The sequence below is a fragment of the Salvia hispanica genome, chromosome 4 (assembly GCF_023119035.1).
Source record: "Salvia hispanica cultivar TCC Black 2014 chromosome 4, UniMelb_Shisp_WGS_1.0, whole genome shotgun sequence".
NCBI lineage: Eukaryota > Viridiplantae > Streptophyta > Magnoliopsida > Lamiales > Lamiaceae > Salvia > Salvia hispanica.
Genome location: NC_062968.1, coordinates 55,416,975 through 55,444,776, shown reverse-complemented (window position 1 = coordinate 55,444,776; position 27,802 = coordinate 55,416,975). Strand labels below are relative to the sequence as shown.

Here is a 27,802-nt window from a genome sequence, read left to right as displayed (position 1 = left end):
TGATGTGTTTGGGGAGTCAGAAATCGTGCCTAGAGTTGGGGATGAATATCAGGCTGAATTGCCTCAGGTTCTTGGAGATTCGAACACTTTGTATCGCACGATGGACTGTGCAGATGAGGAGACCAGAGGTGATTCCCTGCAAAATTTCCACATTGGTTCGCGTATAAAGTTGGCGTGGATAAGCAGTGAGCGATCTGGTATGAGGGGATCACTTGATCGGATAGATGAAATAGACGAGATAAGTGGTAAAGACTATCGTTTGGTGCCTGAAATCTGTGATGGATGCTGGTCTGAAGCTGAGAAGGGCTGTTTCCTTCTTGGATTGTACATATTTGCAAAGAACTTTGTCGAGATAAAGAAATTTGTTGGGACGAAGGACATGGTAGCTGTGCAGTCGTACTACTATGGGACGTTCTACTCTTCACCGGAGTATCACAGATGGTTCAACGCTAAACACAAGAGACGCAAATTAGGCCGGGGATTGTTTTATGGGCTAAGGCTGCAAGAATTTATATCTAGGGTGCTACCACGAGTAGGGGAGGAGTCTCAGAATGCTCTATTGGAGGTACTTATTGCTGATCATTTCGTCTAAACATCTGTGTATTTTCTTGATTGAGTGCCAAATAGTGCAGAAATGTGCTGATTTTGTGCATTTGCTTGTATTTTCTTTCTAGGTTTCTAAATCATTTGAGAATGAAAAGATATCAGTGGCAGAGTATGCCTTCCTTTTGAAGGCGGTGATTGGTACAGAGTTGCTCGTGGAAGCCGTTGGCATTGGGAGAGAGCATCAAGATCTCACTGCAATGGCTACCCACTCAAAGACACGCCATGATATGCCATCAGAGAAGGTGTATACCTCACTTACAACAGCGGAGATATCGAACTTGTTGAGTGGAGAGCACTGGCTGAGCAAGGCCAGATCGAATGATCTGTTCTGGGAGGCAGTCTGGCCGCGTCTCCTAGCAAGTGGCTGGCATTCGGAGGAGGCCACGAACTACAGAGACGTTGTTAGTTCAAATGCAAGTCCTAGCCTAGTTTTTCTTACCCCCGGAGTGAAGAGATTTTCGAGGAGAGAACTGGTGAGAGGTGATCAATATTTTGATACTGTGGCTGATGTGTTGAGAAAAGTTGCACGAGAGCCTGCCCTGCTAGAGCTCGACCAAGAAGGCGTTGGTCGCAGCAACGAGGCAGAACAACGTGGATTGGCTAATGATGAGAATCATTGCGGTTTTTCCCTCACTGTTGTGGATACTGGCCTCCCAGATGGGAAGGTAGTCGAATTCAGAACCTTCCCATCTGCAGCAGAGATCGGTCGTGAAACGACTGATGAGGCTACAATTCTAGTCAAGAAACGTGGCCATGATGCCATGGCCGCGGATGAAGAAGCTCGTGCGACTTCCCCTGATGCAAGAACTGCGTTAGTGCACAAGAAGCGCACCACTCGAGGTCAAGATGAAGACGAAGTAAGTAAGAATCTTGATATATTGCCATCCACTAGCAGTAGCAGCAACAACAGCAGCAGCAACATTGAACCTCAGTTTTTTATTGACCTCAACTTTCCTCCAGAGGCCGAGGATGGCTCCTTTTCTGCTGATCACTCGGTCCACGAGCAAGAGCAAGATATCATCGCTTCAAAAAACAATCTTGAAACTGCTAGCTCGAACCAAACAAGGTTTAGCACGAGGCGAAGGCCTCCAACAATGAGAGTTCTAGAAGCTTTTGCGCACGGATACTTGAGTGTGAACAAGAAGCAGAAGAAGAAGGAAGACGGGCAATGAGCAAGCGATGTTGAGCTCGGGATTGGAAGAGGAGATTTATCTGACAATCTGTGCGTTTTTTGCTGCTGCCATGTGAAAAACAAGCAAAGAAAGTGGTGCTAGTTGGCAGCATTCAAGAATAATTTTGTAGGTGAGAAAGCACAGAGTATTTTTCTTGCAGCTGATTTAGGTGCTGCAGATGATTCTTACCAAATACCAATCAACTTTTGTAGTGATTTCATTGTTGCAACTTTGAATGTAACAAATAGCATGAAAAAAAAAATTCAAGTGTGGATAATGATGATAAAGTTGAGTGTCCATTGCTCCATTAGCACACTTAGGTCTCAAATTCTTGTTTGATGATTTTTACAGCAAGTTGAAGATTTTGTCACGGTCTTAAATTTAAGTTAGACATTGAGTTCTTTCTTAAATCAAATTTGAAGATTTTTAAGAATTATTATCAAGATTAGGGCTGGCAATATTTGCACGATACGCACGAATTTGCACGAAATTAAGGGGTTTGAATCAAAACTTATCATTATTTTTATATTTTTATCAATCCACCAAAATAATTCACTTTTCATTCTTGTAACTATTTTAAATAATTCACTTTTCATTTCTTGTAACTATTTTATACTGTCCGACATTCATTCTTCACTCACTTTCTACCTTTTATCATTATTTAACCCTTTATAATATAACTCATTGTCCACTTACAATGTTAACACTTTTGATAAAACACGTCACCAACAAAACAAGACTATTTTTTGACAAAAGAAGTACTTTTATCATTACATTCATGTGTATGGCTTATGAGATATATTGTGTCAATAGATATAGTAAATTCTAATTGCATAACTAAAATTGCAATTACGATAAACAAAAAGAAATAAGGCAACGAAAAAAACGAAAGAGAAAAGATGGTTGATTAAAGATTTCTAACAAAAAACATCAAGAATTTAATTTCAAAAGCAACCTCAAATTTTAAATGATACTCCCCTTTCATTTCCAAGCTACTTTTCATACATACATAAAATTGAGGAAGAAATAAATGCAAAAAATATATATTAAAGACTTTATCATCAACAAATGCGAAGAGAATTCCAAGACTCTAGAGAAGCAAAATGATCATTACAAGAGTAATAGTAATATAGTCAAAACGTTGTTTCATTAAAATCTATAACATCACTGACTTTCTGCTGTTTTGACTATATCTATGCCTATGGATTATTCCTAGTACAAAACAATATGCAGGTGGTACCCCTCAATTTTGAGGGGACATATCAAGATTAACTGTAACAAAATTGCTCTAATGCAAAAGGAATGAATGGTTGAAGAAGAGAAAGGTGAAAGAAGAGACAGATTCAAGTCAAAAGGGTCTCTAACCAATCCGACGTGAGCTCGTACGCAACAAAGGTTACAGCACCTGCTGGCGCAGCTTTGACAATTGATGGTGTGATGCCCTTGTATAGACCCGGCCAGCCCTCTTTATGCAAAATCTGGCGTAGGGCATCGTACATGTTTCTGTAAGCACGGTGCTCCACTCGAGCTCCATATCTTGGATCACGTTGCAGCCCTTCGACCTGCAAGTAAAGTCAACTAATTAAGATAAGAGTTTGTGACTTGTGAGGTGATAATAAAAGTAACTAACGACTAAAGAGAAGTTCCTAGGATGAGGGAGCCATGAGCAAGAACGGGACGACACTTGGACAAATATGCCATCAAAATTACATCATATAGAAGTTTGCATCCTAGGATTATCTAGAGTCTTCACTAGAGCTGCTTTGTTTGTTGTAAACGTAGAAATTCAATCGTGCAGTAGCTGAGATTGAAAATTAAATGAATAATTAATAGTCGAAGCTGGAAATATACCTGAAACCTCTTCTTCACCACATCGAGTGGATGGCATACAGCTTTAGCACAAGTGCCAGCAGCCAATCCACAAAGGAAAAGCTGGAAGCTTGAGAGAGAATCATCGGCTCCCATATCATAACCTGATCTGTACTGATTCCAAACCTACACAACCAAGAAAGTAAATAAATTAAAACCATGACAATATAATTAAGTTCAAACAATAAGTTGCACCAATGAACTCCAGATACATATGAGAGAGGGCGTGTGCGTGTGTGAGGAAGAGAGGGAGGGGGGCAGAGATCATATAGATCACCATGGTCCAACGTTTGAATGTATCATATGTCCCAAACTGCAATCCAGCGTAAGGAACTATTTCGATCAGGGTGGGCGTCAGTCCAGCATACAGCCCTCGAAAACCACGTCTTTCAAGTATACCAGAGACTGCAGCCCTCATATTAGGATAAACCTGTTTGAGAATACAGCACCATTCAGAAAATCCTCTTATTTATCTATGTAGCAGACGAAACATCAATACATAACTAAATTATCTTGTTCTATTTACAATTAGCAAAATTTACTAGGACAATAGCTTAGAGACTAGGGATTTCAAATGTTGGTTCCTAAACACCGTAACCCCATTCACCAAAATGATAACAATTGAGGGGAATGCTCATTACTTGCAAGAGTATTGCACCATACCTTTGGCTCCCCTTGTGAAGCTAAAAGGGTTCTTATAAGATCGAATGGATAGGATCCAACAGTAGCTGCACATCCCGCTAATGCCCCACTTACATATGAAAGATACGGACTTATATTGATATGGTCTCCTGCATAAAGAAACAAGAGAGCACAATGTCATAAAAAAGAAAAAACGTAGGGCAGCTGGATCAACATTGCACAAAAATTTATCAAGACAGAAGTTCTTCAAAGCTACTACAGTATTTATCTATCTCATCATAATAAAGAAAGGTGAAAGCATAATTTACTAGGTATAACAATATCATATGCATCAACTGGACTGAATAGGAGCCAATTTTCAAACCTGACTTGGATGAACCAGAAACAAATGACTTCAATTTGTGCAGAACTGTAAATTGTATTGCCGTGTACGGCATCACCATAAGCAAGGCTGGGACATTACCCCTCCAGAAACCCTGATAGAGAAAATGAGAGAGCAACAAAATGAACATGGAATGGAAAAAAAGAAGAAGTTACAGGCTCACAAAATGTCATGACGAGGCAAACGACACATCTACAATTAGTTCCATGGACAAAATAGGCACTACTAAGTTCTTTAATCATTGCAGAAAACTCAAAATTAACAGGCAAGTGGCAATAGAAACCTCTTTCTCTCTCTCTCTTACTAAATTGTTGTAACACATCAACATTGCCAGCTTTCTCACTAAGCATCTCTCTCTCCGTAACATGTCATGGTGTGTAAGTCCCTTCCATTACATGTGCAAATCCTGCCAATATTTCCATGGCATCACCTGCAATAATGGAACCTAGAAACAGCCTAATCACAGTGGAACCCAACATGTCAAGAAGAGAACTGTGAACTGACTGACTGCTGGCCTACAATATTCATTTCTTTTTTTAAACTATCATTCTTCTTTCATTACATATCTTTTCCTCCCCAATTTTCTTTTGTCTGAGCCATAGTTATTTATTTTGCCATTCACCTCTTTGACTTTAATTCTTATTCTTACTGGATATGCTGAAATGAAAAGAAAGATGGCCCGTTCCCTTTTCTCTCCTTTCTTGACTTTCATTCTGCTATGAATTTTGCAGAGCTCCATGGTCCAAGTTCACTAGCAAAATCTATTGAACTCAGTTCCCATATACAAAATCTATTGAATTTTGTCCCCATCTTGCAGTTAATTCCTAGACTTAAGCCCCAATACAAAAATTTCCACCAACCATTAACAAGCACAAGTTTAGGCAGAAATTGGAAGGACTTTATCTTGCACATAATCTCCAAATAAAGCATGAGCATGTAAGAAAGAAATACCAAGCATAACAATGAGAACTCTATGCTAAACTCGACCTATAATAAAATAAGGAACGTGGATCCACATGTGTCTTATAAAATGTAAACAAGGTCTATTTTTATAGTTAATCAATACCGGCCAGCCTTCCTCCCTAAAAATGTCCTTTGTTGCTTGCACCATACCAGTATATTTTGATTGACTATACACATCTCGCCGAAGCAAAGCCCATTGCGTAGTGGGTTCCAATTGAACCTGCATCATACAACAAATGAACTCATAATCAAAAAGCTAAACACAAGTATAACTAATCACTTAGACCACAATTCTTCAATAAACCAACTTTTCGAAACAATTGAACTAGAAAATCAATCTGAAATCGAATTTTAATAAACCAACTTTTCGAAACAATCGAATTTATCCGCTAAGAAGCATAACTAATAACTTAGACCACAATTCTTCAATAAACCAACTTTTCAAAACAATTGAACCAGAAAACCAACCTGAAATCGAATTTTAATCACGTCGAGGGGCGATGTGACAGTTCTTGAAATCCCACCCGAAATAGCGCCGGCAGATGCATCAATCAAAGCCCTCTTCAGCTGCCCCGGCTCCTCCATTCCCCTCCTTCAACAATCAAGATTCAAAAACCTACAAAAAAAAGACCCAATTCCCAAATTAAACCTCACAACTTTTCAACAACCCTTACTTTGGCCCCATCGGTGTCACCAGAAGCCAGAACTAACGCACTACTACAAAGACCAGGTACAAAACGCATTAATATGCTGCAAGTTGTCGACTTTCACATTATAGTAACCAACAACAAGTAAAAGAAAATGGAAATTCAGAAAAATTAAAAATTACCCAAAATTGTAGGGTTTTAGAATTACAATTGAAGGCGATTTGGTGTGGAGTCCAAATGGGTGTCCTGATTATTCAAATCATCCACACAGCAAAGAAAGAATTAAAGAAACCGACCTGCAAAGAATGGAGGAGGGGAGAATGAAAACATTGAACAATTTTCTGATGGAGTCAAAGAATCTCCAGGTTTTTGATTAATAATTTAATACCGATATAAAAGGTGTTTGTGTTGAGTTTCGCGTTTGCAATCGCTGTCTACAGTAGAAAGCAGAGTGCGTTTCTCACTGCGTGTCTGTGTGAGAGAGAAATTGATTTTAAGGATATTCTTTCGAACATAAGAAAATAAAATCAACTTGTTATAAATTGCATTCAATTCCAATTTTCTTTATTTAAGAGCAAATCCCAAAGGTCCAACCTAAATAACCAAATCGATATTTTCAATTGATTTGATATTTTACACGAAACTCTCGTATAGTGGAGTACTAATGTTTACATACATGATAACTATACATTAAGTTGTTTTAACTTTTATTTGTACTATCAAAAAATCACATGACGCATGGGCTAGCGTGTGATGATGCATTAAGTTAGTTTAACTTTTACCTATATTAACAAAAAATCACATGGTGCACGGGCTAATGTGTAACAATGCATCATAACCATGTAGCTTGTAAATTTATACTAGTACCAAAAAAAGCATGTGTGACCTATATTACTACATATGCGTATTGAAATGACATGAATTTCATGCATATAAAAAAATTGGTATCATCATGGAGTTAAATTCTCTTGTAGAGTTTTAACGTATTTAATAACTTATCAAGACTTCTAAGTAGGGGCTGGGAAAAAAATTCGAAAACCGAAAATCCGAACTTAACTAAACAGAAACTTTGAAATTCGGTTTGGTTTTTCGGTTCGGTTTGATGTTAAAAATATAAAATTTTATTTTCGATTCGATTCAGATAGAAAAGAAAACGAAAAACCAAATTATATTTTGAATATAATATTATATACATATACATTCTATTAATATAATATATTATATTATATATATAAAAATGTATATTCTTTAAATTTATTTTATATAATATGTAATGTATATTCTATTAATAGGTTGTGATCAATTATTACTAACTAATTATCAATCACAAATTTAAGAGCAATTCTTAGTCATTAGACTAGGAGATCTAGTTATTGAAATAATGTCACGTGGATTATATTTTAAATTTAAATAATTAGTAAATAAACTTAAAGGTATTAATATCAATTCTTATATTATGGTAGTTAAAATTAATCACTTTCTATCTCTTCAAAATTATCTCGAAACTTTAAATTTACGTATCTCTCTCGATTTAAATTACTTTTTTGGAAAATATATATCAAACTAAAGTTAATTTTATAATAATTTTAATGAGATCTCAATTGAATATGTTCCGACGACGTTTAGGTGATGAATTTGATAATTTTTATTTTAATTTCGTGTACGTTGATAAATAGATTTTTTATCAACAAATGCATCAAAAAATTTCAATATAATGCATGTAAAATATCAATAAAATTGTGTTGATATTTTCGTGTATTTGTGTTGAAATAATCATGCCATTGTATTGATATTTGTAATATACTATATTAATATAAAAAGACCACAAAAATTATGATATGATAATAGAATGACGAACTTACCCTTGTTAATATTTTGTCTCCTATTTATTGAAATTCGTGAGATTTAATCACATTCATCCATCTTAAAATTTAAGGACGATTCAGTCTTAGTTTTGGATTATGATACTATAAGCAATATAAGAATATAACTAAAATATAAGTATGGTATTAAGAATTTATAATTTTATTTAATTTTAAAAAAATTATATAGTAGTTCTATATATAATTTTAAAAATCGTACAAAATGATGCTAACTCACATGTCTGGCGAGTGGGCATCACGTTCGCTTATTATTGGCCATAGAGAATGGGGGCGCATGGAAATGATGTCTCGCGCCCTTTCGCATATCTTGCCAATGACTATTGTGAATTCTCTAAGACCGGTTGGCTAAGTCTCAAATATATTAACACACCTCTATAGTAGATAGTATACATAGTGCAATAATATATGAACCACAGTCATGTTAAATTTATGGAGTAACTCATACACCTTTAAAAACCTAAAATCATGGAAATCGCACTAACCTGTCACTCCCCTTGTGCATTATGTTGTGTTATAGTAATACATGATGCTTAGTGGAGTAATTGACAATTGACACAATGAATAAAAATAAGAATCACCTTCACAGTGGCTTCACCAAGAGTTTCCTCTGACAAAGTTAAACATCTAAGACAAATAATATACAATTACAAGGAAATTGTTTAAGTGTGTACATGCAAGTAATATAATACAGTCAAATGAACAAGTGAGCTGTCTACAAAACTATTGGTTAATTTTTTTACTATGCATACGCGCATTTCCTATTTTATATAAACCTCTCTAATTATTTCACTTAATTCCATCTCAACAAAATGCAGTTCCGAACTCTGCATATCACTCTACTCTCCGGCAAAAATTTGAAGAAAGTCGTCCGGCCCTCTAGAAACATGGACGTCTACGCCGTCGTTTCGATCTCCAACGAGACCGACGGCTCCAAGCAAGAGCACACGACGCCGTCCAACAACAGCGGCGGCGCCAACCCCACGTGGAACTTCCTGATGGAGTTCAAGGTGGGCGAGGCGGCTCTACAGACGAGCCGCCTCGCCCTCGAATTCAAGCTCCTCTGCAAGGGGACGCCAGGCGGAGACAGAGACGTCGGCCGCCTCAGCGTCCTCATCAAAGAGCTCCTCGACTCGGCCAATAACAACACCCAGTTCGTCGGCCGAGTCGAGCACGAGGGGGAGCTCACTTTCTCCTACAAATTCAGCGAGATATCACCCGCCCCTGCCGCCACCGCCGCCTCCTCATCTCGGCCTCCGCTGCCGTCGGGGGCGGAAGTGATGGAGGGTGTGAAGAAAACGGCTGTGTACGGAGCTGAGGTAGTGGGCAAGAGTGTGAAAGCTGTGTGGGATTCTGAGGCGTTGAAGAAGAGCAAGGATGCGTTTGCCGGTTTGGTATCGTCGTCGTTGACGAAGAAGAAGGATGAGGGTAAGTTTCCGTCTGTGAAGGCGGCCGATGTCCCGGCCCGGGCCCGGCCCAGACCATCTCGTCAGGCTTCGACTTCGAGGGCCGAGGGAACCTCAAGCATCTATGAAGCTTTCAAGACTACTACATCTAACCTTATGTCGTCGTCCGTGTCCAGTATGACCCAACCCGGCTCAAGCAAGGAGTCGGGAAAGACTAAGCCCAAGCCGCGTAAATAGTTATATTGACTAAAGGTCATGTCTAATTTTATCTTTTGTTTGATTGCGAACGATTGTATTTTATTTTTGTCTTAGTTTTATCTTTCTATAGTCAAATTGTACCTTTTGCCTATTTTCCAAAGTGGGGCAGTTTATAAATGAGAAATGTGTGGGTTTGTAATTTGTATGGATTCAAATGTTATTATCGTAATTATTCGTGCGAGTAATTATTTACAAGAAACTGACATTGAATTCATAAACCATAATGTTTAATAACAATACAAGAAATTGATATTGAATGCGTTGGCCCACAATTTAGGAGTGGAATTAGAAAAGAACTTTTTTTGTAAAGCGAGTAAGCAATCCTACAAATCATCTCCTATTGAAACATCAAAATTCATTTTTTTAATTTCATTTCCTATTGAAACATCTAGGCCTGTCAAAATGGATATCGGGTATTGGATACCCGATATCCAAACCCGAAAAAGTCGGATAATTGGATACCCGAAACCCGATTTTTCGGGTATCGGATCGGGATCGGATAGTGAGAATTTTGGATATCGGGTATCGGATTACCCGATATCCGATTGGGTATACCCGAATTATCCGATTTATCCGATTTATTTTCTAAAATTAATAAATTATATTTTTATTATAATTAAATGTAATATAATTTCTTAACTATAATTTAATTAATAATTAATATTTAGCATATAAGATATGTAATTTACTTTTTTAATTATATTTTAATTTCATTAACTCGTGATATTTATAATTTTGAATTTTTTGATGATATTATTGTTAGATCTTGATTCTTATGAATTATTGAATTGTGATATTTATAAAGGATGAATGTTTGAACTTATGAATTTTGATGGTGATTGACTTATTATGGATGGATGAAAGATGTTAATACGTACTATAACTTATGAATTTTGTATTTTTCAAAATTTGTTGTTATTTTCTTTTAAATTCGAACTACTACAAGAATTAGTTATTTTATCTGAAATTTGAGCTACTATAAGAATTTTGTATTTCTAAAAGTTTGTAGTTATTTTTACTTGAATATTAGTACTTCAACATTGTATAAAATTTGAATTAAATAATATTAAATAAATTCTAAAAGTTTGTAATTAATTTTTTTTTTTTTAAAATCAAAATCACAATTGGGACTGGATACCCGATTTTTCGGGACTGGATACCCGAGTCGGGTATCCGGGTACCCGAAATAAAATTCGGGTCGGGTATCGGGTATTGGATTTTGGGAATTTCGGGATCGGGTACCCGAAAATTTCGGATCGGGTATCCGCGGGTACCCAATTTGACAGGCCTAGAAACATCTAATATTTGCGGGTCAAGCGGCGTTGACCCGGGTTTGGTGAAAAAGAAAATCTAGTAAGAAAATGCATGGTAACTAAGTGAGACAATCTAGCTATTTCTTGAATAAAAAACAAGGCCAAAATACAAAGCCGATAAAATAGCATTTAAACTTCACAATTTTCTAGTATGACCCATATTTTGGAAGAAGCCAGAAGAAATGCACCACAACCAAATTAACTTTTACCTATATTATCAAAAAACACGTTTAGCCTATAATTCGATTTTGTAATCGCACCCTTTAATACAATGATAATTGACATTACCACGGAGTTAAATTCGCTTGTAGAGTTTTCACTTTATTTAAGAGCTTGTCAATACACTTGAAGCAAGGTTTCGCGGACTAAAATTAAACTGAAATTCTTGATTAATTGATTCTATAGCTAACGCGTCGAAGTTTCTACTTTCTACTCTCTTGGAGTCATCAAACTGGCTCAATATATTCAACGTGTCCTTCATTCTATTTAATCCATATCATACACACGCGGGCGAACATATAATCAATGAACAAGTGTGAGGCCTTGGGAGATGGGCTTCTGGCAGCCAGTGGGTTAGGTCTCTCCCTTAACGGGCTACTGCGTACCATGATTGAACCCCCTCACATGATGTCAGGCCGGAGTATGGAGGCCGCTAAGGCGACGGAATCGCCTTTTTTTGCTGCAATAATCAACGAACAAGTGGTAGTATATGAAGAAATATAATTTTTTCGCTCCAAATAGATCGTTCACGGATTTAATTAAGTGACGATGTTGTTTAGAATCTTCAAAATCGGGCTTGGTTCAATTCGATTAGGAATATAACTCACTTCGACTATTTTATCATAAATATTTTACTTTTTATACTTAGTTGTTTGTGAATTGATTCGGTTCAAAAGTAAAAACAATTCGAAACAAATCGAATAAAACCTACTACTACTACTATATACATAGCACTAATTAGTTGCTTTCGTTCTTATTTTATCTTATGTATAGGTTGACAGCTATATATATTTTCTTCTTATATTGGTTTCACACTAGACGTGGAACTTTTAGGTAGAATTAATATTGACTTGCTCAAAATTACAAATAATATATGTCAGACTAATTAGTAGTCGGTCGATAGTTAGACTAATTAATTTGTGTTCATATTGATATGATAAAAGCGTATACTTTTTCTACTAAATAAAATAAGATGCACTTGCACCGGCCAACAGTTCCCTCTAACAAACTTATAATCATTTAAAAGAAAATTGTAGTGTCTTTAAGGGCAATGTAATGCTTAATTTTAATCTTTGGAAGCCACCAGGTAATTCCATGCTCATCGTGTTGACTTAAAAAAAGACTTGTCAACATGCATACGCCATTGCATAATTTACTACTACCTCCGTCCCTGAAAATTTGATACAGTTTACTACTCCATCCGTCCCGCTTTAGCAGTCCCATTGACTTTTCTGCACTCGTTTTGTAAAAATGATAATAAATAGTTAAAGTGGAGAAATAATAAAGTAAAAAAGATTATAATATAGAGAAGATTCTTATCTATATTATTCTCTTTTTTTATTTTATTTTTTCTCCACTTTAACTATTTAATATAATTTTTACAAAACGAGTGCAAAAAAATCAATGGGACTGCTAAAGCGGGACGGAGGGAGTATTTCGATCCGTCCCTGAAAATTTGATACACTTCACTTTTACCATTTTTAGTAGTGGACCTCATATTCCAATAACTCATTCCTACTCACATTTTATTATAAAACTAATACTTTAAAAGTAGAACTCATATCCCACTAATTTTTTCAACTCACTTCCATTACATTTCTTAAAACCAGTGTCGGGTCAAAGTGTAGCAAATTTTGGGGGACAGAGGTAGTAGTACTATATATACCTCTTTCCATACTCCTCTCAATCTCATCAATTAACCTCTCTATCTCTCTCAAATTGAAATTGAAATTTGAGATCACAAAATGCAGTTCCGAACTCTGCAAATCACTCAGCTGTCCGGGAAAAACCTCCCCTCTGAAAAGATGCCCATCTACGCCGCGGTTTCTATCTCCGGCGGGACCGAGCAGTACACGAAGCCGTCCGGCAGCGCCAACCCGGCGTGGAACTTCCAGATGGAGTTCAAGGTGGGCGAGACGGCGCTGTGGAAGAACTCCCTCACCCTCGAATTCAGGCTCCTCTGCAACGCCGCAGACGACGAAGAAGTGGTCGTCGGCAGCCTCGACGTCTCGGTGAGACAGCTGTTTGAGTCGAGGAAATCCCCCCACGTCGGCAGCGTCAGCGGAGAACACGGGGACGACGCGGGCGAGCTCACCTTCTCCTACAAATTCATCGGCGAGTCAGCGCCGAGTGCGAGCGGGAGTGGGCAGCCAGGATGGAAAGCGGCGGCTGCGGATAGAGCTGGCGCGGCGATAAAAGCGGCCGCGGATGTAGCTGGCGTAGGGATGAAAGTGGCCGCGGATGTAGGTGGGGTAGGGATGAAAGTGGCCGCGGATGTAGCTGGGGTAGGGATGAAAGCGGCCGCGGATGTAGGTGAGGTAGGGATGAAAACGGTCGCGGATGTAGCTAATAAAGTGGGGTGGGCGATTGTGAAATTCGTGAAGAATGAGAAGGTTGAATCAGGAAAGAAGGATGAATGCGGGGCGAACAAGAGGAATGAGAAGGAGAAAGAGAAAGAAATGAGGGAGAAGATGAATGTCATCCGCAACCTGCCGGCTCAGCAAGCTCCCGCTTCTTCTAAGGCCGGACCGTCTTCTACTAACAACGGCAAAACTCAGGGCGGGCCGTCTACCCAGAACACCGGTTTGAGGACCGGGGAAGGCACGGGCACGGGCACGCATAACCCTTTTAAGACCGGGGAAGCCACGGGCACGTATAACCCTTTTCAGACCCTAGCTACTAAGTTTATGTCGACGGACCTAAGGCCAGCCGGCCAGGGGGACAGGAAAGGCTAAGATCAACCCAAACGACTAAAGATATGTGTTTATTAAACTCCATGTTGTAATTTAAAATTATTGTGGTTTAATTGTAGTTTACTTATAATGCAATTGTCATTTTTAAACTCGTGCAAGTGTTACTACCTCCGTCCACGAAAATTTGTCCAATTTTTCTATTTCCGTCTGTCCCAAAATTTGTCCCAATTCACTTTTATCATTTTTGGTAGCGGATCTCATATTCCACTAACTCATTCCTACTCACATTTTATTATAAAACTAATACTTTAAAAGTAGGACCCACAATTCACTAACTTTTTCAACTCACTTTCCATTATATTTCTTAAAACCCGTGCCCGGTCAAACCGGGACGAATTTCCGTGGACGGAGGTAGTAATTTTAAAGAAACTGTGATTTTAATAACTGCTACTCCATATATGTTCATTGACCAAATGTATAGATAATTAAATTAATTGAATACAAGTAGATTATTAAATTAATTGAAGATGGTTGAATCAGCTGAGTTGGGATCCAAGGATGGAAAAAACAAAGGGATTGCCAAGAACCTCGAGTTCCTACCGAAGAAGGCTTTGTTTATTCAATTCATGCAACTTGTATTTTAAATATACTCATCTTGGTTTATAGTTTTATAATCCAATTCTCAGTTTCAAACTCGCACAAGTCTAAATTTTTAAATTACAAGCAGTAGTATATATGTTCTACTTATAACTTCTAAGAAACTTTGAAAATAGGGTTTATGGAGTAGTAATAACAACTACTCCATATAGATAATTAAATATTTGAATCAACAACATGAAACAACGTCACAAAATGTAATTTTGTAGAAACAAAAGTAAATTAAACTCATTAATCATTTTGTCATAGAATATAAGCATATTTCTTTTTACCTAAATCTTTTTTTTAAATTAAGATTAATTATTTAATAATACTTCTATATAAGAATTATACGAGTATATCGTTTAATGCGCTTTGAAAGAAAAAGTAAATTCAAATATATACGGGTATTTAAGTTATTATATAGTAAAATCTAAAAGTACCTACTATAGCTAGAATTCAATAAAGTATCAAATATAATATCAGAAAATATCTTTTATTATTTAATTACTCTATTTCCTTAAATACATTTAAATATCCAAATATAACAATTTATTATAGGAATGATTTCTGATTATTTAATTTAGTGGTTATTTTTTTCCACTATGAAACCTTACAAATAGATCACTAAGCCCGCGATGCGGGATGGATCACCTAATACATTTCTTAATCCACTCTTCATAAATATAAATATTTTGATGGTGGAATCCATTAACATGTATACGAACAATGGAATAGAAAATATTTTAGGAAAAGAATTAGGTGATCCTTATTGCCCACGACGCCCTAATAAAGAGTTATGACCACTGCAATCATAAACCCTACCTCATAAAACCCCCAATTTCCAAAACCCTAATCGAATCAATTCGCAGATCGCCATGAGGCCTCTCGACGAGAACGAGACGGAGGCCGTCTTCAACAAGCTCCACAAATTCGTGGGCGACAACCTCAAGAACATCGTCCTCGAGTCCCAGGCGCACGAGGGGCCGGAGTGGAACCCGGGCTGCTACTGCCTCCGAATGCAGAAGAACCGAGTCTACTACGTCTCCGAATCGCTGGTCAAGCGCGCCACCAACGTCAAGCGCGACAAGCTCGTCTCGCTGGGGACGCAGATCGGCAAGTTCACCAAGAGCGGCAAGTTCCACCTCACGGTCCAGTGCCTCAGCCTGCTGGCGGCGAACGCCAAGCACAAGGTCTGGCTGAAGCCGGTGTGGGAGGGGAGATTCCTCTACGGGAACAGCTTGCTGAAGGGAGGGGTCGGGAGGATCACCGAGGGCATTCAGGTGAACGACGGTGTGGTGGTTTTCTCGATGTCGGATGTGCCCCTCGGATTTGGGGATGCAGCCAAGAGCACGGTGGATTGCCGGAAGATGGACCCCAACGGGATCGTTGTGCATCACCACGCCGATATTGGGGAGTATATGAGGAGGGAGGATCATCTCTAGCTCTGATCAATTCGTTATATTTTTTGGGTAATACTCCCTCCGTCCTAATAAATATGAAACGTTTGCTTTTCGGCACAAGATATTATGTAGTGTTATTTTGTGAGTTAAAAGAAGAGAGAGTAAAATAGAGATAAAGTTATTTTTATTTAAGAAACGTTTCATTTTTATTGGGACAACCCAAAAAGGAAAACGTTTCATTTCTAGTGGGACAGAGTGAGTATATTTTTGTGTTGGTAGATATTGATCTTTTGTTTATTTGGTTACTTCTCCTTAATACTGATTCGGATGATTTCTTCCACTTTGTTTTTGGTACTATTATAAGTTCATTATAATCAATGAGTTCTTACTTGTATTTATATATATACTTGGGGGCGTTTAGTTTACTCGAGTAATAGGATAGATTGATATGAAATCGGATTGACTATATATACAGATATTAATATGGTAAAACAAGTGCATAATTTATCATTCTATCAAATTAAATGATGGATTATCTGGAGCCATGGTTGATAGTTCAAATATCATCGCATTTTGAATTTTCTTTGGTGGAACCACGGTTGCTTCTTCCTTATTTGTTATGTGTTCCTTCTTCTAAATGGTTGGAAGCTCAGTTCCTTTTCGCTTTCTAGGAATACTTTTGTTGGGGTAATTGTCTGTTTGTTTAATGCTTATGCTGGATATTGCTCTTCACCTCTGTTGCACTGGGTGGTGTTTGGTTTCCTAGATATAGTCTAGGATTGAGTTGTGAGATTATTTTAGTTGTAGGGGGTCAGTTATGACTAATTATCCCATGATTGTAAAAGAGGAGGTTCTTTATACGGGCTAACAAAACTGTCGAGCGAGATGAGAGCAGCATTGTTTGACATATCTTTGCTTGGATGCTTATCATTTGACACACTTTCATCACTTGTACCTCCAGTTTTTGGAGTTGGTGCTATACACTACTTACATATTATGTTGTGGGGGATTGACAAAATCTCTGGTTAGATATGCTGGGTTTGTGCCTAAACTCTTTTGCCAATTGGCCAATATGTACAGTGCATGCCTTAATGGTTTTTGTCAAAGGAGAGATTGCAATGAGTTAACCTCTGTGTTATGGTAACTGTTTCAAATTGGCACAAGATCCAATCATCAAATCTACCACTTTATTATCTATAAGAAACTAGTATGATGTTGCCTTTTTGATTGAGATTACAAGAGAGTACAAACCAGCTCGTATGCATTTGATGACATTATAGTTACAATTCGATGCAATATAAACGAAGAATTTCAATTGTGTCAGAAGTGAATCTAGGTTTAAGGAGGAGCCGCCCCTCCGTTTTCATATTGTATATATAATGTTAATAAAACTAGGTGAAAAATAGAAAAGAAAAAAAAAAAAAAAAAAACTTTCCGAATTGCGCATCCAGGGAATCGAACCCTGGTCAGTACCGTGGGAGGGTACTATGATACCACTACACCAGATGCGCTTCTTGTTAATCACAAAACAGTTAAAATCTATACTAGAGTATATGTTTCAGGATCGGGCTGTATAAGATTCCGGGATGCTCGTGATTGAATTGACCCGAGATCATTCACTACAAGAAATCTATCTATTAAGGATACAAAATTAAAGACGCAATCATTTGCATTGGAGTATTTGAAAATTTTCTAAATTCAGAGTTTCTGTTCTTCGATTTCGATTGTAGACAAAAATGTTAGGGAGATTCAATATAGAGATCAGAAAAACGGATATCTGAAAGTCGTGCAAAGCACTTTCAGATCAAATCAATTCCGGTGGTTCTACCAAAGTTATTTGATCGGATAAAATTCAGAGAATTCAGAACATTCATATGTGTATTCGAAAAATATGAACCAGAAGAATTGATCGGATTTTGAAGAAGATGAACCGATGCAGCTGTTGACGAAACAGTGCATCCTTTGGGATTTAACTGAAAATAACTGATTTTCAAAAAGGTTTCGAAATTGCAAATTAGTCCTTCAATTTTCAGAAATTTCATTTTCGGATGAATTTCTGAAACAACAACTTCGTTGGAAATTAAAAAGTTTCCAAGCTGACCTGGGGGCTCTGCCCCTTGGACCCCGCTACCCGGGGGCGTTGCCCCCGGACCCCCATTCATCTGTTTAGGGGCTTCGCCCCTAACATCATAATGAATTCAAATAAGCGTGCACTCCGCACCTCCATACTTAAATGATGTATCATTATAACAATAACCGATCAATCAAGTTAATCCAATTACACTAAAATATCCAACAAAAAATTGGTTCAATTTGACAACTCTTCACGCCTTCTTGTTGTTCTTCGATTTTCCATTGTAGACGGAAATTCGTTCAATTCAGAGTTTTTGCTATAAACACAATGGTAAATTGAGATATTAATTCAAAGTCTACATAGACAATATGTGACAAGATAGTGAACCGTAGACTATAATTCTACTAGAAGAAAGAAAATCAAATATTGAAAAGAGACACATTCAATAATTCCAGCTCCAATGGCGCAAAAACCTGCATATGGGCAGACATATTTAGGCGGCCTAGTTCGACACCTGAAGTATGAACAAGGAGACGAATTCGACTCCCAACTCTAAAATTCATGCCACAATTTTAAAATCATAAGAAAAAATAACATCATGTGATTCACAGTTAATGTACCAATATATTTAACTAGATATGTATTACCAATTCCATGTAGAAAGTTGAGAATCATCATCTGGCGTGATGGTTTGCGGATGGCACGTGAACACACTCATGCGCTGAACGTTGGCACCTTTACCTTTATGCCGAGACCATGCATCCCAGCAACCAAAATGGATCAGCTTCGTGTCTGTACATTCTAACGTGATCAACAGCACCGGATCGCCTTCCTTTATTAACTTTTCGCAATGTGTGCACGCTGGATACACTTTGTGAATGCTTCTTGCTGGAGCTAGAAGGGTGTTCGTCGCCCCACTGCCCTCCCCTGCTAATTTGACCATTATTTTCTTCACGTAGCCAAAAATCCTTAATACAAAATAAATTTATACATACCTTCGGAACGTACCTCAATAATTTCCTTGACCAGATAAAGTTGTGAATTCGGTAATCTCTATAAAATAATGTCAGAAACCAATTCATCTCATTTTAATATAGTAAGTTATAAATCAAATTGCTAGAAAAAAAACTTACTAGACCACCAGTCCTCAAGGCCTTCAATTCTCTTGGAGTTAGCCTGCAGAAACATATAATCTTTCTTAGTTTTAGATTTAGGTATAAAATTAAAATCTCAAATTATTAGTTAGAAATTATTTTCATGCCTCCACTGCATTACCTTAATTTCGATTTAGAACGTTGAGAATCAACGTCGGTTTGGGTACGGAAGAAAGAGAGCCTCACATGCTGAAGTTGGAGGTGTTGCAAGCAATACGAACAGTTGCCCCTTTTACCTTTATGTTGAAACCATGCATCCCTGCAACCCACATGGAGTAGATTGATGTCTGTACATCGGCACGCGATATTCAGCACGGGATCGTCTACTTGTATTAACTTGTGGCAGTGTGCGCAAACTGCAAGAAATTTGTGAATGTGTCTTAATGGAGCTAGAAGAAGGCTGCCTGCAAATTTAAGGATTTGATTATTTTCATGATTTTGTTTATACTCTTATAAAAAACTAATTAATTGATTATAGGAGAATAAATACACACATTCTGAATCAACCTCAATTTCCTCGACAACATAATGGTCTGAATCCGGTGTTCTCTGCAAAACCAATTCAACACATTTTCATGTTAATTGATCAATACATATATATGAAATCAAGATGATAGAAATTGCTAAAAAAGGAACTTACAATGCCAAAACGAGGACGAAGATTCATTGCCTTCAGTTCTCTTGGATTGGAGTACTATATTTAAGGTATAAAAATCTCTAATTATTTTAAGTTACGTTTTGGAAAAATATGGAATTCCATAACATCAAATCCACTAATATAGGTTGAAATTAATCATATATCAAAATTAATAATATAGATTTGACCTAATTCATACAAATAAAAACAGTAAAGCAAAATGAAAGGGGAGATCTTTACTTGGTTTCTCCGGCGATTTAGCCGGCGGAGCGAGTGGGCGGCGCCGGAGAAAATAAACAGACGTGAGAAGGATTATCAATATTGAACTAATTTCTAGTTCCAAATCGTCGAACGACTTCATTTTTAGACCATATTGCATTTTAGAAAGAATGAAGTAAATATAAAAATAAAAATAAATAAAAATAAAAAATAGAAGAATGAAGTAAAAATAAATTATTTGTTGGTTTGGTAGTAGGAAATAATTCTGTATATATAACAACTTTAGATAGTCAAACGGCTCGAAGTTCACTCTAAATTCATTTACATACTCATCTAAAAAATATGTTATTTTTGCAACTCTCCCTAATGGTCCACTAATTATGTATATGTAATTTGTGGAGTATCTTATTTTGGAGATTATCAAATTTTACAAGGTATCTATCAACTTGCCACCGTCCCATATTGTTCTCAAGAAATAAAAAAAGAGGCACACCCCCGTGAACAACATACGTACATATATATATTCATAAAAATTTAATTTACGATATTATGCTTTGCTAAATCTTAATATTATTCTCCCAAATCTAATATTACACGTGACTCAAACTAATTAATTAATCAAGTCTTTCATCTTATCACATATAATAAAATTTTCTTCTCACCACTTTTCGACATCGTTGTCAAGAATCGCAACCAGTTTTGATCTCGTCATTCTCTGAATTAAGTGTTGATGAGTTTGTTGTGTGTAGTGAACAATAATAGTATTCCACTCCCTAAGTATTTTGTAACACAACTAAAACATGTGTGATTTCAGTCATAAAATTTGTGATCAATTTTAATTAGAATACATATAAAAAAAACAAATAGAGAATAAAAAAAAAAGATTCATGAATAGTTAATGAATGTTAAATAATGAATAAGGTAAAAAGTATTTTAGGCTGTTGAAGACGGAATTCACATTATATATAGCCATGAATTTGAATATAGAGAAAAGTTCCTCAAAGGCTGGAATATACATATCTCCCTAATTTTAGCTAGATTCCATATTCTTGACAAAAACATTTCTCCTAGCAAATACTAATGCAAAGCTATCCTATAAATTCAAATTGGGTCATTGAGAATTATATATAGATAAGAGGCTTTTCAAAGCCCACTGCTTTCTTGTAATGGGCTTCTATACATTTCACTCTTTCTTGTCAGTAATTAATCATTTGTAGAGATTAAAAAAATAATTGACATTAATAATAAATATAATATGGTCATCAAGATTTTGTATACATTTGTTTGGTGATATTTATGATTCTCTTATCCTATACATAAAGTATGGGGCAAGAGAGTTCCCCATAACAGCTTTTTTCACACTCATGCCATGCATGCATTTTTCCATTTAGGTGAAACTTATTTTCTTTATTTCCTTTTTATTGATCAGTCTGCAAAATTTATTGTCTTTTCATTGCTGGAAACATTGATCATTCATGATTTCTCCTATTCTAGATCTGGTACTCTGATTCTCTACCTCCACCATCCAATATAGTATTTTTATTTAGAGATAGAGAGAGATAAATAGAGAGAGAGTACCACCTAATTAAAGTCTATGTATACATAAATAAGTACATGGATTAGAATAAGATAGGCACATGCATTATAGAATAAGATAGGCTCTCTATGTTCTTTGCTCAAAACACCATCTTGTTGCAAATGCTTAATTAAGGATATAATATATGCATAAGTGTAGAATAGATCCTCCCATTTAGAATTTTCTTATATAGAAAGAGAACCTTCTTATCAAAGTGAGTATGTGAGAATATATTGCACTGAACGCGTAAAGTATTTATTTTTATTTTTCTTTTGTAATAATCCCATACATTTAATGCAATATTTTCATAAAAAAGTTCTCACAATAATCAATCCACCTCTATATATAATAGACATACATATGGAGTATCATATATATGTGTACATGTGTGTGAATACTTTCTTGAAAGAATATAATGGGGGAAGGTTCTTGAGAACCCATTAAGACAAAGATCAAGTATATTATAGGAGTATTAATTGTGTATGATTACTTTACACACTATGGCATTACAATACATGCCCAAATAAAGCTTGCAATCTAGTTTTTTTGTCTTAGATAAAAAAAACTTCTTTTTTATTTAATATTACTACAACTCTACCAGAAAGAACCTAGTTCTAAACCCTACCTACAAAATAAAAAAGCAACAAATCAATTCCATATGTAGCTTATTCCCTAGCTTAAATACACACTTTCTCCACCTATTTGAACACAGCTTTTCCCCATAAGCAAAAAATAATAAAAAGTTGGGAAAATTCAACAACACACAAGCCTAAAACCCCCTATATATATTCCCACATTCACCACTTCTCACTCAAACAAATTCACCACCTTCCTTCTTCCCTTGAACAATGTCTGGGGTTTGGGTGTTCAAGAACGGTGTGGTTCGACTCGTGGAGAACACCGGGGATTACCACAGCAAGAAAGTGCTAGTCCACGTGCCCTCGAACGAGGTGATAGCATCATATGCTATGTTGGAGAGGAAATTAATGGATCTTGGATGGGAGAGGTACTATGATGATCCTGATCTTCTGCAGTTTCACAAGAGATCAACGGTTCATCTCATCTCTCTCCCCAAAGATTTCAACAAGTTCAAGTCCATACACATGTACGACATTGTCGTCAAGAATCGAAATGAGTTTGAAGTTAGAGATGTTTAGTGATCATGCACCTAAGTAATTTCTAGGGTTTGTTTTTGTGTGTTTAAATTTGTGTGTGTGATTTAGGGATGTTTCCCAAGGTTAGATTTTAAATTTATCTTTGTTTTTGTGTGAAAAATGGATCCAATATTTGTATTGTGGAATCTCTGGTTGATTTGGGTTGATGTGTTGTAAGAGATATGAAATAAGGTATGTATATTGTAGGAATTCAAAACGATGAATACTAATTTCCACTTTTATATTTTTATAAATCATATATTCAGATAGAAAAATCTAAACTGAAATTTGAATGTTCACTCCTTCTTAAAGTTACGTTTTATCAAGAGCATAGGATAGCATCATGAAGAGGAGGAGGACCAAAATTGCTTCAAGAGAAACAAAAACTGAACTCAAATTAATCTGCTAATCAACTTTATTTATTGGTGGATTGACAAATTTTGAGCTTGCCGGATCATGCAATTAATACTCTCTCCATCTCATGTTACTTACCCTTTTCATTTTAGATCGGAAATTCTGGATTGAGTAATTAGTATAAAAAAATTAGTATTTTCAATGTAATAAGAGAACACTTAATTAATTACTTATAATATCTTAATTAAATGCCCTAATTAATACTTAAAATAGATTTGAGACGAGCCGAAATAGAAAAAGTGTGAGTAACATGCATGGGATGGAGGTAGTCTACCAAATGGCTCGATTTTATCTATGTTTTATACTACTATTATAATTCACTATATATATCACCCAATTTGCCTCATCTATATATATGACTATATATAAGGACATGCATATTGTCCTAATATGACTGTATTGTAGTCATTTTATGTGATAATTTTGTGGGTACATATATATTTGTATTCTCATTGTTTAAATTTAAGTGTGTTACGTGTAGACGTGTAGTAGTCATATTATATGATAATTTTCGCGTGTAGTACATATTTATTTTCTCATTACTTCACCATAATTATATTTGTCTCCACATTACATATTTAGGGCAGTTTCAGCGTGGGGAGTATCTACTGTTTGGTCGGGCCTAATATTCTTCATAAAGAAATACTACTTAATACTCCTATATAATTTGGTAGATTATTCCAACTTTAAAAACTCCCTTTTTGACAAAGATTCTTCAAAAGGGTTGGTGATTTCCAACCCCAAAAGTCAGTTTTAATCTCTCCTATAAAAAATCTAAAAAGAGAAAAGAAAAACATATTCCCCCTAACCCTAATAATTCAGAATATAATGAGAATGACAACCCTATTTTTCCATACACATTAAGCTGCAATACTTTTATGAAAGAAAAATAAACTACTACCATACTTTATTTGTTCCATCTCCAAGAATATGTTTATACAAAAGAATGGTCTTTTGAGAGTAGTATTTTTTTAATCTTTGAGTGGTTTTCTCAGCCCACCATGTTTTCTGGAATTAGGACTAATTTTTCACCCCTCCTACCCCTACTAAGTCTTCATATTCCCACATAAAGGTGATTTTACAAGTTCCATAAGTTAGGTAACCATAACTTTGCAGCCAATGGCCATGATCCAGCTATTGAGAATATTATCATTTTTATTCTTGAGTGACAAAATTGATAATTGACTTGTTGAAAACACAATTTACATTATCGGATGATAACTGGATCATGGCCATTGGCTGCAAAGCTATGCTTGTCATTTGCATCGACAATAGAAGTTACTAGCTACAACAATATGGAGTATAATGTTGCAGAGTGCAATTATGGTATATCTAATTTGGGAGACGATGGTTGTTGTTGGGTATTAATTCGAAGAGGTAATTAATAGTGTGTTGATGTTTTGTTTCTAAAATGAATTCAAAAGATATCTTGGTATATAATATTGTTAACTGTTTTTAAGATTAATTATTTTTTAAAACTAACAACTTCAACTTAGATTATTATGCTTGTTTCATGGCATGCAAGTTGTTGGTGAAAGGTAAGTCATTTTCTCCGTTGAACTAATAGAGATTCAAGAAAGGATTGTAATCAACGTCGAACTAATTTCTTTTGCGAAACTGTCGAACCCTTCATTTTTAGTTTGTTAAAGGTCATTTTAGAACATTTTTAGTTCATTTTTAATCCATTTTACTTCCTTTTATATGGACTTCATTTTTAGACCTTTTGCATTTTAGAAAGAATGAAGTAAAACGGTCTTAAAATGAACTTCGTGTTATCTAATAATGAATTATTTGTTGGTTCGAAACTAGGAATTACTCATTATGTATATCTTATAACCCGATTAGAGAATCGCATAAAATTGGACACAAAGTTGTTTAATAAATTAACCTAGTTACCGCAAAGTGAAAGTAATTACCAATAAAAGTTTTTATCCAATTTGTTGTGATTTTTTTTTAAAAAAATCGCTATTATCTAGAAATCGAGTAAGAAGAGAGGAGGTATTGGGCTGTCCTTATTCACTGGACCAATTTCAAATGTACTGGGCTGCTATTTTTGTTATTTGAGTTTTTGGGCCAAATTTGATCAAATATAATAGGGAAGGGAGCTAGTTTGTTTTGGGCTGAAGAAGTTAGTAAGTTCGGGCGGCCACAAGAAAGAATTAATAGAAGTTAGTAAATTTTATTAAATCCGTTTTTTTTTTCAATCATATCATGATCTTTTGAAAAGGTTGAATTTTTAGGTCGGAACATAAAGTTGTTTTGAGGAGATAAGTGAACGAGGTTGACTTTCTTTTATATCTTAAGTATGTTTATTTTCTAAGGCTACCCAATCTGTTGTATCCTTCTTATGTTTTAGAATTAAAACCGTGAGAATCATTTTAATTTCTTCAATCACAAAGATTTGTCGTGCATATAAAATTTTTTAGAGAACTTAAATTTTTTAGGAGCAATAAATTTGAATAGGAATAAATTAAAGTAACTTTATACGTTTAGTACAATAATAAAAAGATTTTTATGTTGACTAACCAAATCCATATGTGTGTATCTGAATGTGAGAATCATGGCCTTGGATCATAATGCTCTTGATCATAAATTCATCTTAAAATCGCAACGTGGATTTTCTATTTCCAGTTATCATAATTTTATAAATATAAATCTAAGAAATCATATCAACCTCATTCGCTCTAGAATGGAGATGGAAGAGTCAATTTTGAAGGGCTTGTGATCAAATCTATTACTATAAAGGTAAGTGAATGTAGTCCTATATAAACTCATGTCGGGTGTTTGGGTATTAAAGAATGGTGTGGTCCGGCTGGTGGAGAATGGCGGCGGCGATTGCCCTAGGCGGAAGGTGATGGTTTACATGGCCATGGGCGAACCCAAAAGTGAAAAGGAGTCCAATTTTTTCATTTCAGTCCGTCCGCAAATAAGAATCTTGGTTCACTTTTACTATAAATCGTATATATATAGACCCATCATTTCACTAACTCATTTCATTCACATTTCATTTAAAACTATTACTAATATATATAAGTGGGACTCATATTCCACAAACTTTCTCTCACCCACTTATCTTAGCATTTCTTAAAACTCGCTTCAGAAAGGAATGAGACTCCTATTCATGGACGGACGGAGTAGTAATATATTAGATTGGGTCATTGATAGTACTATATGTGAGAATAATAGGCTTACCACAATATACACATTTCTTTCTACTGTAAACCCTTTTCAAAAGCCCACTCCTTTCGTTTAATGGGCTTCTATACATTTCATTCTTCCTTATCAGTAATCATTCAAAAGCCCACTCCTTTCACACTCATGCAATGCATGAATTTTCCATTTAGGTGAAACTTATTTTCTCTATTTCCACCATCCAATATAGAGTAGTATTTTTGTTTAGAGATAGAGAGTACCACCTAATTAAAGTCTATGTATGCATAAATAAATAGACCGTAACGGTCGTCGGTTACGAGCTGTAACGTTCGGGCGTTACGCGCTCAAAGCTGGAGAAGCTGAGTCTAGAAGCTTCTAGATTCATTCACGACGTGGACTATCACGTGTCAGCCACGTTGGCTTACCGCGTCATACTGACGAGGTGGCATCCCGCTTGGCTCGCTGACGTGGAAACGGTGGAACTAGACCCACTAGACGCGTCATACTGACGAGGTGGCATCCCGCTTGGCTCGCTGACGTGGAAACGGTGGTGGTCTAAAAATAACTAGACCCACTAGACTTGGGCCAAGCCCGCAACTAGGCCCAAGCACCAAGCCCACGAACAGCCCAAAGAACACCCAAAGACCAATTGCCAAGATCCAAGTCCTCGGGCACGGGCTCGAGGCTCGCGGCGGGCGGGCGGCGGCGGCGCGCGCGTGTGGGCTCTACAGCCCATCTTAGTCCACTATAATTATTCCATGTAATAATCCTTCTTATTAAATACTAGTTTAATAAGGTTGAAACTTTCAATGTGGGATAATTAACTCTCTTAATTATTCCCTAATCTCCTCTCATAGCTCATTAAGTTTGCAGTTTTGCACAACTTTAAACAATTATTTCTCACTCACCGGGAATCGGATTTGAGAAAATAAATATACCACGGTCATCTACTCCGAACGTAGATCGACGCTATATCATTTAATTTTACAAAATTAAATGTCTCGTTGAAATTATAATTGGTCAAAGTCCATTGACCGGGCATAGATTCCAACAGAAGGTTCTTGAGAACCCATTAAGACAAAGATCAAGTATATTATAGTAATTGTGTATGATTAATTCACACATTATGGCATTACAATTCATGCCCAAATAAAGCTTGCAATCTAGTTTTTTTTGTCTTAGATTAAAAAAAAAAAAACTTAACTTTTTTATTTAATATACTACAAGAAAGAACCTAATTCTAAACCCTACCTACAAAATAATAAAAAGCAACAAATCAATTCCATATGTAGCATAAATAATAAAAAGTGGGGAAAATTCAACATCACACAA

At 36.2% G+C, this 27,802-nt stretch overlaps 4 protein-coding genes and 1 non-coding gene across 8 annotated transcripts; 3 read left to right on the top strand and 2 right to left on the bottom strand.

The window, feature by feature from the left end:
• Positions 1 to 2,858: 2,858 nt before the first annotated feature.
• LOC125223423 (mitochondrial thiamine diphosphate carrier 2-like) lies at positions 2,859 to 6,637 on the bottom strand. 4 transcript variants are annotated; one of them, XM_048126563.1, is made up of 8 exons: positions 6,464 to 6,637; positions 6,103 to 6,250; positions 5,738 to 5,854; positions 4,654 to 4,765; positions 4,311 to 4,438; positions 3,925 to 4,077; positions 3,630 to 3,773; positions 2,859 to 3,340 (listed from the first exon to the last, which is right to left on the bottom strand). In XM_048126563.1, the coding sequence occupies exons 2-8, from the start codon at positions 6,217 to 6,219 to the stop codon at positions 3,122 to 3,124; spliced, it is 990 nt and encodes a 329-aa protein (XP_047982520.1). In that variant the 5' UTR covers positions 6,220 to 6,250; positions 6,464 to 6,637; the 3' UTR covers positions 2,859 to 3,121. The 4 variants fall into 4 exon arrangements, with proteins under 4 accessions (XP_047982520.1, XP_047982521.1, XP_047982523.1 ...); XM_048126564.1 differs by having other exon boundaries at positions 6,490 to 6,636; XM_048126566.1 differs by lacking the exons at positions 6,103 to 6,250; positions 6,464 to 6,637 and adding an exon at positions 4,955 to 5,116.
• Positions 6,638 to 13,068: 6,431 nt separating this feature from the next.
• Positions 13,069 to 14,272, top strand: LOC125223963. The gene has a single exon (XM_048127285.1). The coding sequence runs from the start codon at positions 13,103 to 13,105 to the stop codon at positions 14,090 to 14,092; it is 990 nt and encodes a 329-aa protein (XP_047983242.1). The 5' UTR covers positions 13,069 to 13,102; the 3' UTR covers positions 14,093 to 14,272.
• A 1,263-nt stretch (positions 14,273 to 15,535) lies between these two features.
• LOC125217617 (60S ribosome subunit biogenesis protein NIP7 homolog) lies at positions 15,536 to 16,257 on the top strand. The gene has a single exon (XM_048119144.1). It carries the CDS (start codon positions 15,565 to 15,567, stop codon positions 16,129 to 16,131), a length of 567 nt encoding a protein of 188 aa, XP_047975101.1. The 5' UTR covers positions 15,536 to 15,564; the 3' UTR covers positions 16,132 to 16,257.
• A 1,272-nt stretch (positions 16,258 to 17,529) lies between these two features.
• On the bottom strand, positions 17,530 to 17,600 carry TRNAG-CCC. Its single transcript has one exon. It is a non-coding gene; the product is annotated as a tRNA-Gly (tRNA).
• A 4,904-nt stretch (positions 17,601 to 22,504) lies between these two features.
• On the top strand, positions 22,505 to 23,070 carry LOC125224334 (flowering-promoting factor 1-like protein 3). The gene has a single exon (XM_048127717.1). It carries the CDS (start codon positions 22,598 to 22,600, stop codon positions 22,904 to 22,906), a length of 309 nt encoding a protein of 102 aa, XP_047983674.1. The 5' UTR covers positions 22,505 to 22,597; the 3' UTR covers positions 22,907 to 23,070.
• The last annotated feature ends 4,732 nt before the right edge of the window (positions 23,071 to 27,802 follow it).